This window comes from Silene latifolia, chromosome Y, assembly GCF_048544455.1.
Source record: "Silene latifolia isolate original U9 population chromosome Y, ASM4854445v1, whole genome shotgun sequence".
Lineage (NCBI taxonomy): Eukaryota > Viridiplantae > Streptophyta > Magnoliopsida > Caryophyllales > Caryophyllaceae > Silene > Silene latifolia.
The window spans coordinates 279,422,842-279,440,852 of NC_133538.1; the positions used below are offsets into that span (position 1 = coordinate 279,422,842).

The following is an 18,011-nucleotide window of genomic DNA, read 5'->3' on the forward strand; positions in this document are numbered from 1 at the left end:
CATCGTCGTCCTCCACATCATCATATTCATCTCCTTCATCGTCGTCATCTTCATGGTAGTATTTGGTGAATATGCATCAAAATGTAAATTAAATATCAGATTTTATAAGGAGAAAATGGTCAAATGAACAACTAAATTGATAATAGATTTAATGTTAACCAAATATACATTGCTGAAATTCTCATCTGTGCCTTTAGAACAACCATAATGTTCATTGCACAAAGAGCTTATGTGCCTCCATATAAGATTGAAGATTTTGGAAGGTAAACACTATGCGCTATGCTTGTATAATTTAATAATTATTTAACATTAATGTAATATGCTTTAACAAGAAACCAAATTATATATACCTGTCAGATGGTTTGTTTCTTTGCAAGTCCTAGAGTTGTGTCCTTGGCGGCCACATGTTTTGCAGTACCTCTTCTCTTTTCTTCTCTTCTTTAGGGCTTTTAACATTTGTGATTCAATTCTCTTGCCCTTGGTCCTACCCTTGTTTTTAGATTTTTTAGGAACATGAATCACCAACTTCTCGGGTATTTTGCAGCCCACGTACTTTTCTATTTCTTTCATCTTGTCTTTCTTCTTTTTGGTACACTTCATTACTAATCATATCCAATCTAATATCTCTCGTTTTTCAATCAAAAGCTTCATGTCGTTATCATCACACTCAGCTACGCTGACACAAGAATAAACCTCTTGCCACAGCTCAGTACTCAAACTTTTCCGGTCAGAAAACTTTTGAGAGACATCTATCAGTTTGCCATCTTTGTCAAAGACAGGCTTACTCATTGCAGCTTTTGTCCATCTTTGCGTTATGTCTTGTTTCGGTATTTTTACGAAAATCTTGGTTGTGTAGAATCCAAAGGCGGTGCTGCACAACAAGCCCATTCTCTGAAACATAGAACAGGAACAAGTAATCTCCATGTTATCTGGTGAATATGCTACGTTCCATGACTTATTTGGCATCTGCAAGTCTGATAGAATATATATTTTTGTCTCATCAATCTTCTCCACATCTTTAAAACGGCAATCGACAAAGTCTGCAACCAATTCATTTGGAAGTCTTTGAAAATGTTGTGCGAGTACATTTTGAAGCATGGACTTCAAGGTTTGACTTTGTTTTCCGTGGGATTTTAGAGTGTTTGTTGTCTTTGTTCAATTTGGATGCTTGTGTCTTTGTGCTTCAAGGCACTCTCATAGCACACCCAAAACTCAACAAGGGTCAAATGAGGTGTGAGGAACTTGTCAAAGAAACTGTTTTCACTCTCGGACCTAGAAGTAACCCTCATCAAGCCAGACATTGAAACATCTTTAAAGTAGGCGGGGATCCTTTGTTCCTCGAGATCGTACAAATCGAAAACTACTCGTGTTCTACAAGTTGATAATCGGTCATTATCTTCCCCCATTGTTCTTCGAATTCATCAGGCTCAAGTTGGTTGTTCCAAACACACCTATTGAGCCTGGTCTTAAAATCCTCATCTTGAAACAGTTGATAACTGACTTTCTCTCTTAGTTTCTTCATTATGTGCCACATGCACAATCTGTGTGTTGACTCCTTAAACACTTAGGGACCACCGACTTCATTGATTTGTCCCGATCGGTAATTATAATTCTCGGTTGGCACCCGCCCATTGCTTCCAAAAATGTCTTGAACAGCCATGTATAACACTCAATACTTTCATCACCTAACAACCCAGCTCCAAACGTTATGCACCTTTTGTGATGATCAACTCCTGTGAAAGGCACAAACACCATATCGTACTTGTTTGTTCTATATGTAGCATCTGCTGATAAAACCTCACCGAACAGCATGTAGTTCTTTATGCAGATCGGATCTGCCCAAAACACTCCAGCCAGGCACTTGTTTTCATCTACTATAAAATCTAAGTAAAATGAACTGCATGTGTCTTTTTTCCCTATAAGATTTTCAACAAACATTTGTGCATCAAAATTACCAATGTAGGTTTTTATGTCCCTGACAAAGTTTTTAAAATCAACCTCAGTAGCCCCAATGTTGTTGTAACCTCCACACAGCTCCTTCCAACCTCTATAGGCTTCACACCACCTAGTTTTAGCACCTTTACCTTTGTGACAAATTGCTTATGTACCTCTGTCATTTTTCGGTTTCCTTTCAAGAATATTGTAGATTCAGGCGAAGCAAGTGGATGGTTATGCACTTCATCGAATCTGGTAACAATATAAGTTCCATTTTCTTGGTATTTAAACTGCACTAATGCACGACAGTCAATTCTTGTAATCGGCCTCACACGGCTTATATCACATCACATCGATTTCGCATCATTCTCGCAGAGATCGGTATCGATATCGATCCTCTTCCTTTTCCTACTTTCCTTTACACCTTGCCTATTGCAGACAACATTCCTTAATGCAAAACTGTTTGGTAACTCATTGCCTTTAATCCTTTTTGTTGTTGTAAGTCTTGGCGTAAACCCACAGATTGTACAATATTCTTTGTAGAATAACTCTGCTGATTCTAGCGTTTCGAATACTTGTCCTACTTTAGGTTTATTTTCCTCTCTGGATGAGAATGGAATGTCTTGGATTGCATTTAATGTTTCAATTATTGTCCTTGGTGTTTTAAAGCTGTTATTTATAGAAGAAGACGTAGTTGCATCACTTGTACTCATTGTCTGGTTCAACAGTAGTTAAGTAAATAAGTATATTAAATATTATTGCATCAATAATGCAGTAATCCAATTCTAATATGCAGTAATCCAATTCTAATATGCTCATTGTCCATTATCATGCCTTTAAAGGAACATTTATTTTAATGATAATGTTCATAGGAAATATTGTTGTCCATTTTGATATAGCATATATATAATGTATTGAATGCTAATGACATTAAACAAAGAAATAGTCATAATATTATTTCATTAATATTAGAAAATATTTACAAAAGCCATTTCAGGATTTCAAAATGGTAAAGCCTACTAAGGCTTATACTGAAAAAAAAACACAAGATAATACCTAATAACAATAAACAGAAGATAACACAACATATTTCTAAACTAATCTAACAAATGAGTCATAATAACCCTCATCCCAGATTGTTCCTCAATTTCATATTCTTCTTCTCTTTCCTTTAAAAATCGTTGTTCTTGTCTTTTGTGATGTCTAATTATTTCTGCACGATTAGACATAGTCGTGCGAGATCGAGAATCATCAAGCATCCGATTATTCTTTACGATAGTTATCACACCATTTTCATTTCCGTGAACCGTGCCTCGGTAATAATCCCTCTCCTTTACCTCTGGGTCGTTCCCTATAAGGAACCACTTTGACCAGCCCTTGCACACCATGGCCATGTTTTTCTTTTCTTCCCTCCCAAGTCGCTCAAACAAAACGGAGCAAATCCTGAGTAGTAAGCAAATGATGTAAGGACGGCGGGAGATGGTACATCCATCTCCACAGCAATGTCATCTCCATCAAACCAGTTTGAAGAAAACTGGCTTACTTTCCATTCCCTATAATGGGCCATGAAATTTTGTTTGTAAGCATCATTCTTGTAGGGAACTATCGGGCATTTTGAGTAGTCCATTGTTTTTTTTTTTTTTTTAAGAAAATTAAGTACTTTTCTGAAGAGATTAAAAGTTTTGGTTATTGGAAAAGGTAGGATGGAAAACTAGTTGTGTACTCTTGGGTTTATATAGTGGATTAATTGATTATAAGAGATTAAATTCTGTGAACAGTTGTGTCTTTTCAGCTGACACAAACATAATCATGGTAATTAATAAATTGGGTGAATTTATCTATGTTAGTTTAATCTATTGCATAAAACAGTATATGCACATTATGAAAATACGTAATGGACATTTGAATTAAACTGAATTCACATTTTTTTCCAAATAATGTTTCATGTTCTTTTTTAAATAATTTAATGTACCTTTAAATATAATATAATGTACATTTTCCAAACAGTGCTTAATAATATTTTAGTTGTACCTAATTATCAGAAAATGCAAATTACGAATATATATAGTTGACAATTTATTTTATGGAACATGTTTTTTATAATTAATATAATGTACATTTAGAAGTAATATTCAAATTAATGTGAATTATTGCGTCTTTTCACCACATAAGCAAGTTATTTCGTACAAATAAAGGTTCATATATAATGTATTCCTTCGAATGTCCATTATCATGCCTTTAAAGGAACATTTATTTTACTGCTAATGTTCATAGGAAATATTGTTGTCCATTTTGATAGAGCATATATAAAATGTATTGAATTCTAATGACAGTAAACAAACAAATAGACACAATACTATTTCATTAATATTAGTAAAATATTTACAAAAGCCATTTAAGGCTTTCAAAATGATAAAGCCTACTAAGGCTTCTACTGAAAAAAAAAAAACACAAGATAATACAAAATAACAATAAAATAGAAAACTAACTTAATATATTTCTAAAACCAATCTAACAGATCTGAGTCATAATAACCCTCATCACGGGATCGCTCCTCAATTTCATATTCTTCTCTTCGGTTTCTAAATTGTCGTGCTTGTTGTTTATGATGTCTAATTATTTCTGCACGACTAGATAGAGTCGTGCAAAGGCAGAATCTTTCAAGGAGCCGCTGATCCTTTGTGACAGTGATTATACCATTTTGTTGTTCCCGAACCACCCCTCGATAATAATCCCTTTCCTTTACCTCTGGCTCCATTCCTATAAGGAACCACTTCGACCAGCCCTTGCACACCATTGCCATGTTTTTCTTTTCCTCCCTCCAAAGTCGCTCAAACAAAATTCGGAGCAAAGCCTGAGTAGTAAGAAAATAATGTAAAGGACTACTGGGAGATGGTACATCCATCTCCACAGGAATGTCATCTCCATCATACCAGTTTGAAGAAAACTGGCTTACTTTCCAATCCCTAGAATGGTTCATGAAATTTTGTTTGTGAGCATCATTCTTGTAGGCAACTATCGTGCATTTTGAGTAGTCCATTGTTTTTTTTAAGAAAATTAAATACTTTTCTGAAGAGATTAAAAGTTTTGGTTATTGGAAAAGGTTTTAGAAATGAAGGTAAGATGGAAAAGTAATTGTGTACTCCTTGGTTTATATAGTGGATTAATTCAGTATAAGAGATTAAATTTGGTGAACAGTTGTGTCTTTTCAACTGCCACAAACATAATCATGGTAATTAATAAATTGGGAGAAGTTATCTATGTTAGTTAAATGTCTCGCATAAAATAGTATATTCACAATATAAATATACGTAATGGACATTTGAACTAAACTGAAAGCACATTTATTTTCCAAATAATGTTCCATGTTCTTTTTTAAATAATTTAATGTACGTTTAAATATAATATAATGTACATTTTCCAAACAGTGCTTAATGATATTTTAGTTGCACCTAATTATCAGAAAATGCAAATTATGAATATACTATAGATAGTGGACAATTTATTTGATGGAACATGTTTTTTTATAATTAATATAATGTACATTTAGAATTAATATTGAAATTAACGTGAATAGTTGTGTCTTTTCACCACTTAAGCAAGTTACAAACCGTCATTTGACATATTGAACAATTGCAAGACCACTTGCAAAACGTAATAATTACTTGCACATACTTATTATATATAATGCACATTTCACTAAGACTGATTGGACATTTCCTTATGAAACGTGTACAAAGACAACACAAAGACATTATTTTTACATGCAAAATTACTTTTCGATTACTTCAAATTGCACACTTTTCCTTTCTCATTATTTTTAGTACATTTTTTCTCACCACAAAGTACATTTGCATTTATCATCCTTCTAAAACCAAACAAACAAACTATAAACCCTAATTTAACACTTTTCATTATAAAATTAATGTTTTTGTGGTTCTGTACATTACATCTAGTTAACTAAATTTAATCAAATCCGAAATTAAGTTGAATTTAATCAAATTCAACTTTAACATCATCATAAAATCAATTCAACAACGATTCAGAAACGAATTAAATAATATTGAATGAACATACCTCAATATTGACTGTAGAAAACAATAATTCCAGATGAATGACCAAATCAATTCCGATTTTTCTTACAAAGTTTTGATCTTAAAATAACTGAATAGCCGATGAATGCAAAAGTTTGAACAAATTGACTCTGATTTGCGCTTCGAACACAGCAATTGATGATGAATAAACGATTTTAGATCACTAAATTTGATATCGAAAGACAAAAATTTACAAATTAAGGAAGGATTAATGGTGAAATCGATTGATTTTGTTTCGTGTGGTTTGATTTTGTTACGTAGGCTTGATATTGCTGACATGTACACTCTTATTTTTTGTTTTCCGTGAAATTTTAAGAGCAGCGCGCGTCTAATCTCAGCCGTGAGTCTTATTTGATGGACGGTTGAGAGTTGTTCTCACGGTTCTCACAATAAGCCCCGTTCTCACCGGAACTCTACCCTAATAATAATAATAATAATAATAATAATAATAATAATAATAATAATAATAATAATAATAATAATAATAATAATAATAAAGGAAAGTTTAAGTAGGAGGATAAGAGAATATCTGAGTGTTGTTGATTTAAGATTGGTCGAGATTAAAATAGCCTCACATATGAAAATGTGACGGTCTTACTAGACGGGAAAAAGTCTCGGGTCTATAATAACTTAAGACGGGAAACTATTATTTGTCGCTATTATAGTTATTCGACTAAAATACATATTTTCATACAAATTATGCCTTAAAATATTATTTTTATAGGAATCTTGTTTAAAAATGAATTTAGTTAAATTAAATAATTCAAAAATATAAAATAAAGTAATCAGACGGTTTAATAAATTTTAAATGTCAAAAGGGGAAATTCGCGGGTGTTACACTTAATGTGCATTTCATTCACATTTTGGTACTTTAAGTTATATATAGGCAAAAAAATGGAATATTCTGGTCATCTTTTAAAGACATGACGACGTATTTATGATGCACTTTGTTCACATTTTCAACCTCTTCCCTTCCCTCTTATAACCACAAGTCACGGTTGATTCAATCTCGGCAATATTCCACATTTTTTTTGGCCTAAATCTACTTAAGGTACCAAAATGTGAATAAAGTGCACATTAAGGTATTAAGTTTTAAAAAAACTTTTCATAAAGTGTTAAGTTTTAAAAAGTGCAACATTAAAAGGTGTTTTCATCAATTGATCCTTCATTATTATCTTTTCGTTAAAATTAAATTTTTTCATTAAAATTAATCTTTCATCAAGTTATATAATTTTTCACTAAATTCTAAACTATAATCTTTTTCAATGTATTGAATTGCATGCTAAATAGACAAAATTACGTGGTTACAACCATTTTTACTATCTAAATTCCAATTCATCTATGTGTTTTTATTTAATTAATTATTTACCGCGGTTTGTGTATGGCTAGTTATTAGACTTATTACTTTGTCATGTACTTATTGTATATTTAAAAGTGCAATAGTTTTACAGTAGCTTTTCATAGTTTTTTTTTTTTTGGAAAATTTCCATTTTGATCCCTGAGGTTTGCATAATTCAACTTTGGTGTTATGAGGTTTCGACTACTTCTTACTTTGGTAACCTAAGTTGAATAAAATTTCATTTTGGCGATCTAAAACATTTAATAGTCAACTTTTATCTTAATTACATTTTCAGTAAAATAAAGTGTAAAATTGGATATTAAACTGCATACAAAATAGTATCATCAACATAATATTGCAAAAAAAAAATGCCTTTACGTTAAAAATATTTTTTTAGTATTCCCTCCATTCATCTTTTATCTTCCCATTTCAATAAAATACTTCCCACATATATTAGAGAAGTGGGAAGATAAAAGATGAATGAAGGGAGTATAAAATACTAAGAATGTTATATATACGTCACTAAAGTGGGAAAATAGTCAAAACTTCAAGGCACCAAAGTGGAATTATGCAAAGCTCAGCGCACTTAAGTGGAATTAGGCTAAACTTCAGGGCATCAAAGTGGAAATAATTCTGTTTTTTAGTTAATGGTTAACTATGAGGTATCCTATATGATTTTGTTGAATACTCCCTCCAATTCTATGTATTCTTCCCCTTGTTTATGGGCACGGGAATTAAGGAGAGTAATAAAATAAGAGTAAAAAGTTGGGTGGGGTTTGGTGATTGGAGAGAGGGATGAATAATTATGAGTTAAATAAGGAATGGTGGGGCCAAAATTTTAAGAAAAGTAATAAAATATGAGTAAAAGTGTTGGGTGGGGTTTAGTGATAGGAGAGAGAAATGAATAAAATAAGAATAAAAGTTTCCAAAATAAGAAAGAGAAAGAAAACCTGAATAATCCGTTTTAGGAAATAGAGAAGAATATATAGAATAGGAGGGAGTATAAAATACTTCTTAGTGTAATAAATTAGGTCAAACTCATATATATTGGTTAAGAAGTGAAACGATTGTACATATATATTTACTAATTTTAAGCCATTTTTTTAAAATAGAAACACTTTTCTGAAAATTTGTTCATTTTGTTATTTAATAAGAATATTCTGAACTATAGGAGTTGTTCTCAAAATACTCCAAAGTGTGTTTTAACCACCATTATACCCAACTATTTCGCCTATTCTCTTTTAATAATAAGTCTTGCTGAAGACGGGTCGGAGCAAGTGACGGATAATGCCACTCACAAAACGAATAGGGGGGACAAGGTGGGGGCACTCACTATTGAAGATACGTAATCTTTAGATATGATTTCCTTCAGTATAATATATTGTATTTAGTTATTTGTTACCTATTAACCAAGATTGTATATTATATTATGATTCTTGTATCTTAGGGTTTATAGTTATCTTGTGATTTAGTCTAGCGTTGTATAAATACGACTTCCATCTTTCAATGTAAATCAAGTTCATTCTTATACAGTTTCTACATGGTATAAAGAGCTTAAAACGATCCATCCAATTTTTTTTCTCTCCCTCTTTTCTCAACCTCCATCACCATGGCCGGACAAGCACAAGTTCTGCCCAATCCTGGTGACCCTAAAAATCCCATCTTTGCCGTCAACTTTGCTAATGTTGTCGAGCTTTCACCCTCAATGTATCGTGCCTGGTCTCGTCAAATCGAGGACTTGCTAATTGGCTATGACCTCATGAAATTTTTGGATGGAACTCATCCTTGTCCACCCAAAACTATTGACGACAAGACCGGCAGCATTGCCAATCCGGCTCATAATACCTGGCTCCGTCAAGACAAACTTTTGAGTGGTGCTCTCCGAGGAACCATCTCCTCAAGCATCACCAACTTGCTTCTCGGAGCTACCACTTCTGCCGAGATCTGGGCTCTTCTTAAGTCTACCTATGCTAATCCGTCTCGGGGCCATATCCTTCAAATTAAGGACCGCCTCGACTCGATTTCCAAGGCTAATTTATCTGCCACCGAGTATATGCAGGCCATTCGTTCCTGCGTTGATGAACTTGCCGGCTTAGGCAAGACCATGGATAATGAAGATGTCGTCTTTAAGGTGCTCAATGGGCTCGACTATGCAACCTACCACTCCCTTATTGAAGCTGTCCGGAATCGTGACACTCCGATTTCGTTCGATGCTCTCCATGAAAAGCTCCTGCAATTTGATTTATCTCTCAAACACAACAATTTCCAACCCTCCACCAATTCCCCTGCCTCTGCTCATGTTGCCTACCACAACAACAAAAATCGATACCATTCCCATCGCCCCTCCTCCTCCCCTGCCACTGGCCTCCTACCCACTCCTCCTCCCGCTGCCCCTGCCTCCACGGACACCCCTGCTGCTCCCTTTAAAGGGAAGTGTCAATGGTGTCATGTGTCGGCTCACTACCTTGAACATTGCCCTGTTTTCAAATCCCTGTACCCGACCATTACCGTCCCATCACGCTCCTCCCCTGCTCAAACCCGTCGCTATCCCCCCCGTGCTAACACTGCTGCCGTGAATCCCACTCCTCCCTCTGACTGGATTATTGATAGTGGTGCCACTCACCATATTACCCATGACCTTAATAATCTCGCACTTCATGCTCCTTATGACGGAAATGACGATCTTTTGATTGGCGATGGCTCTCCCCTTCACATCGCAAATATTGGTTCCTTTACTATCCCTTCTCAATCTTCTCCTCTTCACTTTACAAAAGTTTTACATGCTCCTTCTATTTCGAAAAACATCTTATCTGTCTCACAATTCTGTGTTGATAATAATGCTACTGCTCACTTTTCCTCTCAATCGTGTGTTTTGCAGGACCAAACGACGGGCCGAGTGCTGCTCAAAGGCCAACTTAGGAATGGTCTTTATGAATGGCGTGTTCCGTCCTCTTCTTCTGCTTACCTTACCCACACCTCCGCTGCTTCCCTTTGGCACCACAGGCTAGGACATCCAGCTGCCACTATCCTAGGATCTATCTTTAATTCCGCAAATTTAAATTTTTCGCATAATTCTATTTCTAATTGTAATGCATGCTCCATTAATAAAAGTCACAAACTTCCATTTTCTCAAACTACTTTGCACTCGCATAACCCCCTTGAACTCGTGTTCTCTGATGTATGGACCTCTCCCCTATACTCGATTGACGGCTACAAATACTATGTAGTTTTTGTCGATCATTTTACACGATATACCTGGCTATATCCGCTCAAACAGAAGTCGGATACATTCCATGTCTTTACTCGGTTCCGTGCTCTTGTTGAGAAATTTTTTAATCGTCCCATTGTACAAATTTTCTCTGACAATGGAGGAGAGTACTTAAAACTTACACCAACCATCACTAATGATGGTATCACACATCTTACATCTCCCCCTCACACCCCGGAACACAATGGCATAGCTGAGAGACGACATCGTCATATTGTCGAAACGGGACTCTCCCTTCTCTCACACGCCTCTGTTCCCACCACCTACTGGTCCTATGCTTTCGTCACAGCGGTCTACTTGATTAACCGCATGCCCACACCCCTTTTAAACAATGCTTCTCCTTATTCACAGTTGTTTGGTGTCTCTCCTAATTATCGAAAATTGAGAGGTTTCGGGTGCCTTTGTTACCCATGGCTTCGTCCCTATACGAAGCACAAGCTTGACCCGAAATCTATCCCATGCATATTTGTTGGATACTCCTCGACACAAAGTGCCTTCTACTGCCTTGATCCCACCACCAATAAGGTGTACACATCCCGACATGTTAAGTTTGTCGAATCGCAATTTCCCTATCCTACCTTGTGTCCCAATGCCACCCCTTCCCTGACATGTTCACCAACTCAATGGTGTTCACTGTCCATTCCTATCCTCTCTCCTACACCTCCTTCAAACCCTTCCCATGTCACGGAACCCAACCCGCCATCCACTCCTTCCCCTGACATTTCCCCTCACAACTCCCCTGCTACATCTCCTCGCACTCCCTCTGGTCCGTCTCCCACTACCGAGGAGCAAGGCCCTCCTTCTCCTCCTTCTGCACCGCCCCCTGACCAAGGTGCTGCCCCTGCCCCACGAGCCACTACACGGCTCATGAACAATATTCGCTGCCCCAATCCCAAATACGCCAAGTTAGCGCACCTCTCTACTGCTACTCTTCCTCCCGTCACACTCAAATCTGCCCTGTCTGATCCCAAATGGCAAACTGCCATGTCTGATGAATACTCGGCTCTCCTAGCTAACAAAACGTGGTCCCTTGTCCCTCCCGACACCTCTTACAATGTTGTCGGCTGCAAATGGGTTTTCCGGGTCAAATATAACCCGGATAATACCATTCACAAGTACAAGGCCCGTCTTGTTGCTAAGGGTTTTCATCAAAGGCCGGGTGTTGATTACTCTGAGACCTTCAGTCCCGTAGTTAAACCCGTCACTGTTCGCCTCATTCTCTCGCTTGCACTCGCCCGTGGTTGGTCCCTCAAGCAACTCGATATCAACAATGCTTTTCTTCAAGGTACGTTATCTGAAACTGTTTACATGTCTCAGCCTCCTGGCTTTGTTAATTCTTCTTTTCCAAATTATGTCTGCAAACTTTCTAAAGCAATATACGGTCTTAAACAAGCTCCTCGAGCTTGGTATAATGAATTGAAAAATTATCTTCTTTCATACGGTTTCAAGCAATCTCTGTCTGACCCGTCTCTTTTTCTCTACCACAAAAATTCTGTTATCATTTATCTTCTAGTCTATGTTGACGATATTATCGTCACTGGTCCCCCTTCCTCGTCTCTTTCTCACTTTTTCACGTCATTTGCTACTCGTTTTTCTCTCAAAGATTTGGGATTTCCGTCATACTTTCTTGGTATTGAAGTTGCACCCACACCGTCTGGCCTCCGTCTCACCCAAACCAAATACATTCATGATATCCTTACTCGCACAAATATGCTTGATGCCAAACCCACCACCACACCCATGAGTCCTTATCCTCCCCTTATGGCCACGACAGGTCACTCAATTCCCAACCCATCTGACTACCGTGCAGCAGTTGGAAGCCTTCAATATCTCTCACTTACCCGACCTGACATTGCCTTTGCTGTAAACAAATTAGCTCAGTTTTTGCAGGATCCTCAAGAGTCCCATTGGCTAGCCTTAAAACGACTACTTCGCTATCTCAAGGGCTCGCTTACTGTTGGCATTAATCTTCATCGTGACACTCCACTGTCTCTACATGCCTTTTGCGATGCTGACTGGGCCGGTGACAACGACGACTTTGTTTCCACCACTGGCTACATTGTGTACCTCGGCCGCAACCCGATCTCCTGGTCTTCCAAGAAGCAACGAGCTCTTGCTCTTTCCTCCACTGAGGCCGAGTTTCGTGCCGTAGCCGCAGTCACCTCCGAGGTAATGTGGCTTCGTTCCTTACTATCCGAGTTGAACTTTCATGTAACAGCACCCCCGGTTATTTATTGTGACAATTTGGGTGCCACTTCCTACTCGGCTAATCCCGTGTTTCACTCGCGGATGAAGCATGTCGCCCTTGCATTTCATTTCGTTCGTGAACAAGTTAACAAAGGGCTCTTACGGGTGCAACACATCTCGGCAAATGATCAACTAGCCGATGCGTTAACTAAGCCTCTTGGACGTCCCGCTTTGTATCCTATTTTACTCAAGATTGGCCTTTCCTCCGGCACGTCCAACTTGCGGGAGCATATTGAAGATACGTAATCTTTAGATATGATTTCCTTCAGTATAATATATTGTATTTAGTTATTTGTTACCTATTAACCAAGATTGTATATTATATTATGATTCTTGTATCTTAGGGTTTATAGTTATCTTGTGATTTAGTCTAGCGTTGTATAAATACGACTTCCATCTTTCAATGTAAATCAAGTTCATTCTTATACAGTTTCTACACTCACATGTGCTTCCCTCTCTCCTCTATATGAGTCATTTGTGAGGAAAAATGGTATCCGTCACTCCAAAGTGACGGATACGTGCCGTCACAAATGAGATTTTGTGCTCTTTTAATAGAACTACCCATTTATTAACCTATAGGTAAAAACAAGTGGGTGTCCCACCTTCTCCTTCCCCGAGCCACCACTCCACCCAACTTCACCCCTGACTTCTAAAAATGCCACCAACCCTCTATCTTCTTCCCTAATCTACCATTCACCATTAAAACACCATAATTATTCTTCCCCAAATAAAGATCTTGAAATAAAATAGCCATATTGCAACTCAAAGCATACTCAAGATCTACAAAATGATTTAATCAAAATTAATGAATTAACTCAAATCAACAAAACCACTACTACATCGCCTATCAAAACAGCATCACCACCACTTCCCTAGGTTCTCAACCATAACAATCCAATTCTTAGCTCGCTTGTACTAAGAATGTGGGCAAATTCAAATCAATGAACCACTACTACATGAACTCTCGCTTCAAAATCTGGGCAAATTCTTTCGACAGTAAAATATGAACAAATTCATTAAAGAAGAACAAGCAATAATCTTGCATTATTTATGTTAAAATCTGGGTAAAGTTTTAAACCCAAAGATTGCATCTTTTTATTTGGGTTTTCTTAGATTGAAGGAATGTTATGGTGGTGAGAGTTGTTGTTCCCGTAAAAGTGTGAAAACTTTGTTGATTGTTTTTAAAATTTGTGAATGAAAACAGGAGGTCAAGAGCGATTTTAAAAAATAAAACAGGTGTGGGAGGATGTCGGTAAGATGGATGTTAATTTAGGGTTTACTAGTTTTAAACCCGTGCAAAATTGCACGGGTATGTATTTAGGTCGGTATGAATGTTTTTTTAATGAATATTTTATTTTGCATTTCTATTATAATTATAATAGTTGTAAACCCGTGATCTACATGATTAATGTTTACACATCTTTCAAAGATGTGTTGAAATGCAATGATTTAAGCTGAAAAACGTAATATACCATTGTAAATACAATTTGCAAATATAAAAAACTTTACAACCCGAATAAAGGAAAAGAATTTGAGAATCTACTTTTAACATACGCAAATTATTCTAAAAATTGGACATTGATAAATTTTTTTGAAAATCTACATTAGTAGTCGTATTAGATGTACGTATATCTGAATCACAAATTAGATTTTTCAAGCCTTCTTTTTTTGTGACCCTGGAAAGTGTCACATAAAGCTGGCCATGAGTAAACACCGGTCTTAAAAGATAGATGTTGATCTGAGATAAAGACTGACCTTGACTCTTGTTTATCGTCCTCGCAAAACAAACTTTACTTTTTTTCCAATTTTACTACACTATCTTCTCTAAAGTGGCTAAAGGTCAATTTTGACCATTAATTAAGTAAATGGTGTAGTCATCGAGTTTAGTCCCATATCTTTAGTTAATATATAATGAGTTAGGAATTTAGGATATTAATTTTTGTATGAAAGGTTTATTGTATTATGAGAAAGTTTGATCATGTTTAAAAAAAAAATCATTTATTAGCACAATAAATAAATAGTATTCTTATATAAATGGACCATCTTAACATGTAATACCGTCTTAATCTATAACTTGTATAGAAAAGTATGAGAATTACACCATCAATGTGTCATTGGTTGTAATGATATCCCGGTCTTTTAATTTCAACTGATTACATATTGTTGAGTCTTAACAGTTTAATTATGTAATTTTAGTTTCATAATCCATTATTTTTTTGTTAGAGTGTTATAGCAGTTCCAAAATAGCAATTCTCTTTCTCAAAAAATACTCTCTTGGCAACTGCTATAGACATAGAAAATAATGAGTCTCTCTTGTGACGGATTTATCCGTTATAAGCTTGTGACGAGTCAACTATTATTCAAATGAGTAGATAAGACAAAAATTAAAGTGCCTAGGAAATCACAAATGATTTATCTTATTTATTCATATGGATTTTACTTAACCCGTCACAAGCTTGTGGCGGATATCAGCCTTCATAAATGAGAGTGTGCGCATAGAAACAATTGGTCTCCCTTGTGACGGGTTACCATTTGTGGCGGATATTTTGTGAGTTAAAATGGTAACAAAATGGGTTAGTGGAGAAAGGGGACCACATGAATAGTGTTGCAGAGAGAGAAAAAGTGGATACTTTATGAGGTAAAATGGTATCCGTCACTCAAGAGTGACGGATATGTGCCGTCACAAACAAGAATTTGTGGCATAGAAAATTGGTGGTGGGGTACTTTTCATGAATCAGTTACGTCAGTTTTACACAATTTTTTACTTTTTGTATTTTTTCAATTTGTAAATAGGAAAGTTTGTAGGTGACGTGGTTGATTCTCATGCTTCTATTTGCTTTTGTATTAATAGAAGGTAGATTAATATTAATTCACAACCCGTGCAGTATTGTGAATTAATTCCTAAAAAACCCGTGCAGTATTGTGAATTATTTGAAAAAAAATTTATCAAAAAAAATTTAATATAATTTTTAAATTACTTGTAATTTAAATGAAAATTTATTTGTTTATTTTTGAGAGTAAAAAAAAATTAAAAATAGCTTTCACTGCTTGCTAAAGTCTATATTAACTCGGCTTGTTATCATTGCCACCTATCAAATTCGGTGTGCGCGGCTGGTACTTCAGATGCCGAGTTTTATATTCCAAGTACATTTCTTGTCATTATTGATATTTTAAAAAAAATTCTCGTACACTGTATTTTTATAAAATCATGTTTTCATTAAATTTACTGCATAAGGCAAAATCGTTCATAACAAAAATACTTGTTATTCATTTTGTAATTCATTCTCGCTGTATTTTCGATTCGTATATAAGTGTAATTTTTTCCTGAAATTATGTATTTTTATTCTTTAATTTTGGTTTAGTAATTATGTAATTCAATTACGGTAACTCGCTTTTGTAATTAATTCTGCGTAATTGTTATTCAATTTCTTAACACGGAATGAATAAAATTTTATCATAATGTTAATTTGAAGAAGTATTCCGTAAGATGACTATATATAATTTGTTGCGAGACGGATTTAAGCGCATGCTTTGAAAGACGGATATCTCAGTAATTAGATACGTTGCACGCACATGGGTCCCACCATAATGTCAATTTTTGAAAAAAAAAAGAAAAAAAAATGGAATAATGACGTGGCGTGCTCTCTGATGAGTATTGTCTCTTGCTTTTATATAGATAAGATTTGGGAATCAAACTGGAAAAAATAAATAAATAAAAATTTGGTGACGAAAAAAAAAAAGAAATTGGGATTTAAGGGATAATGCCATAATGGTGATATTGTTAACATGGTCATTCACAAATGCTACGTAACTTAGATATTAGAGCGTTGGTGATTGTGATTGTGGTGGTTGTCATGGTGGTGGTGGTTGTGCGGATGATGATTTGAGTGAGTAATAGGTAGGTTTGCAAGGAGAAGGTGGGAGTGACCTGTTAAAGAGGTAGGTTTAGAGTATTTTAAGAAGGTCATTAATAATATAGAGTATACTTATTAAATAACCCTATTATAAATAAAGAGTAGAATAAAAATGTAAGATAATGAGACTGATTTTGTTATTAGATAAAATTTCAAATAAACAAAAATGAGTTATAACTTTAATAGAATTAATCTAAAACTAATTGAGTTTAAGAGTATTATCCGTCCTATTATCTTACTCCCTCCAATCCACACAAAACTCATGATTTGTTTGTTGGAGGTCCGTTAGTTCACTCAAAAATATATCTCACATCTAAAAAATTAGATTTCGTATTCCAGTCTTAATGGTAGATAGTCAAAAATAAATTTTTATTGTTTAGAAATCTAACAAAAATCCTCCATATACGCTACATATATAGTTGAGATACATGTTGTTTTGCGTACCACAATTCAACATTTTCACTGTCGTATGCTTACAAAATGGAATATTGGTAGATGTTGTAAGTTAATCTAATTTGTGACTCTTATAAAACCAGTCTTAGTGATCACGTGTTCATTTTATGGAATTAAACCACATTTTTGGGAATGACGTTTTAAATTAACTAAAATTGGTGGTGCGTACAACAATAAAAATAGGTAATTACATAATACAACTGTATCTTCGGATGCTATACAACTGATATAACTAATACCAAAAAAAGTAGCTTTTATGTTAAAGAGACTGATGATCCATCAACAATCAACTAAATCAACCCAAAAGTTTTCTGTATTCCGATTTTCAACATAGCTAGACTTTTTTTTATCAACTTAGTTAACTTCTACTACCAAACCATGAGAATGTAAACTAACGTTTGAATTCTTAGAACATTCAACATGCATATTGTTAAAGATGATCCTAATGGGAGCCTCATGCATTCTATTTAATAGAATCACATATATTTTTGTACTGTTGTTTAGAGACTATTAATTTTATTGTAATTCAGTATTGATTTGATTTTACAAGAAATTTATAAAGAGCAAAACACTCTCTTAATTGTAGGTAGTCAAGGTAATTACATAAGAGATCTAACATTTTCTCTAAACACACTAAATATAGATAATTATGATACATGTTGCTTTACGTAACACCATTTAGTTTTACGTAGTTTTATAGGTTAAAATAGTTTGCAAAACTCATAAAAGTCTGTCTTAATTATTAAGGGCGGTCATTTGGT

At 35.2% G+C, this 18,011-nt stretch overlaps 1 protein-coding gene across 1 annotated transcript; it reads right to left on the reverse strand.

Annotated features, from left to right (window-relative positions):
* Nucleotides 1-606: 606 nt before the first annotated feature.
* On the reverse strand, nucleotides 607-1,938 carry LOC141630776 (uncharacterized). Its single transcript, XM_074443532.1, has 2 exons — nucleotides 1,677-1,938; nucleotides 607-1,040 (listed from the first exon to the last, which is right to left on the reverse strand). Exons 1-2 carry the CDS (start codon nucleotides 1,936-1,938, stop codon nucleotides 607-609), a joined length of 696 nt encoding a protein of 231 aa, XP_074299633.1.
* Between the last annotated feature and the right edge of the window lie 16,073 nt (nucleotides 1,939-18,011).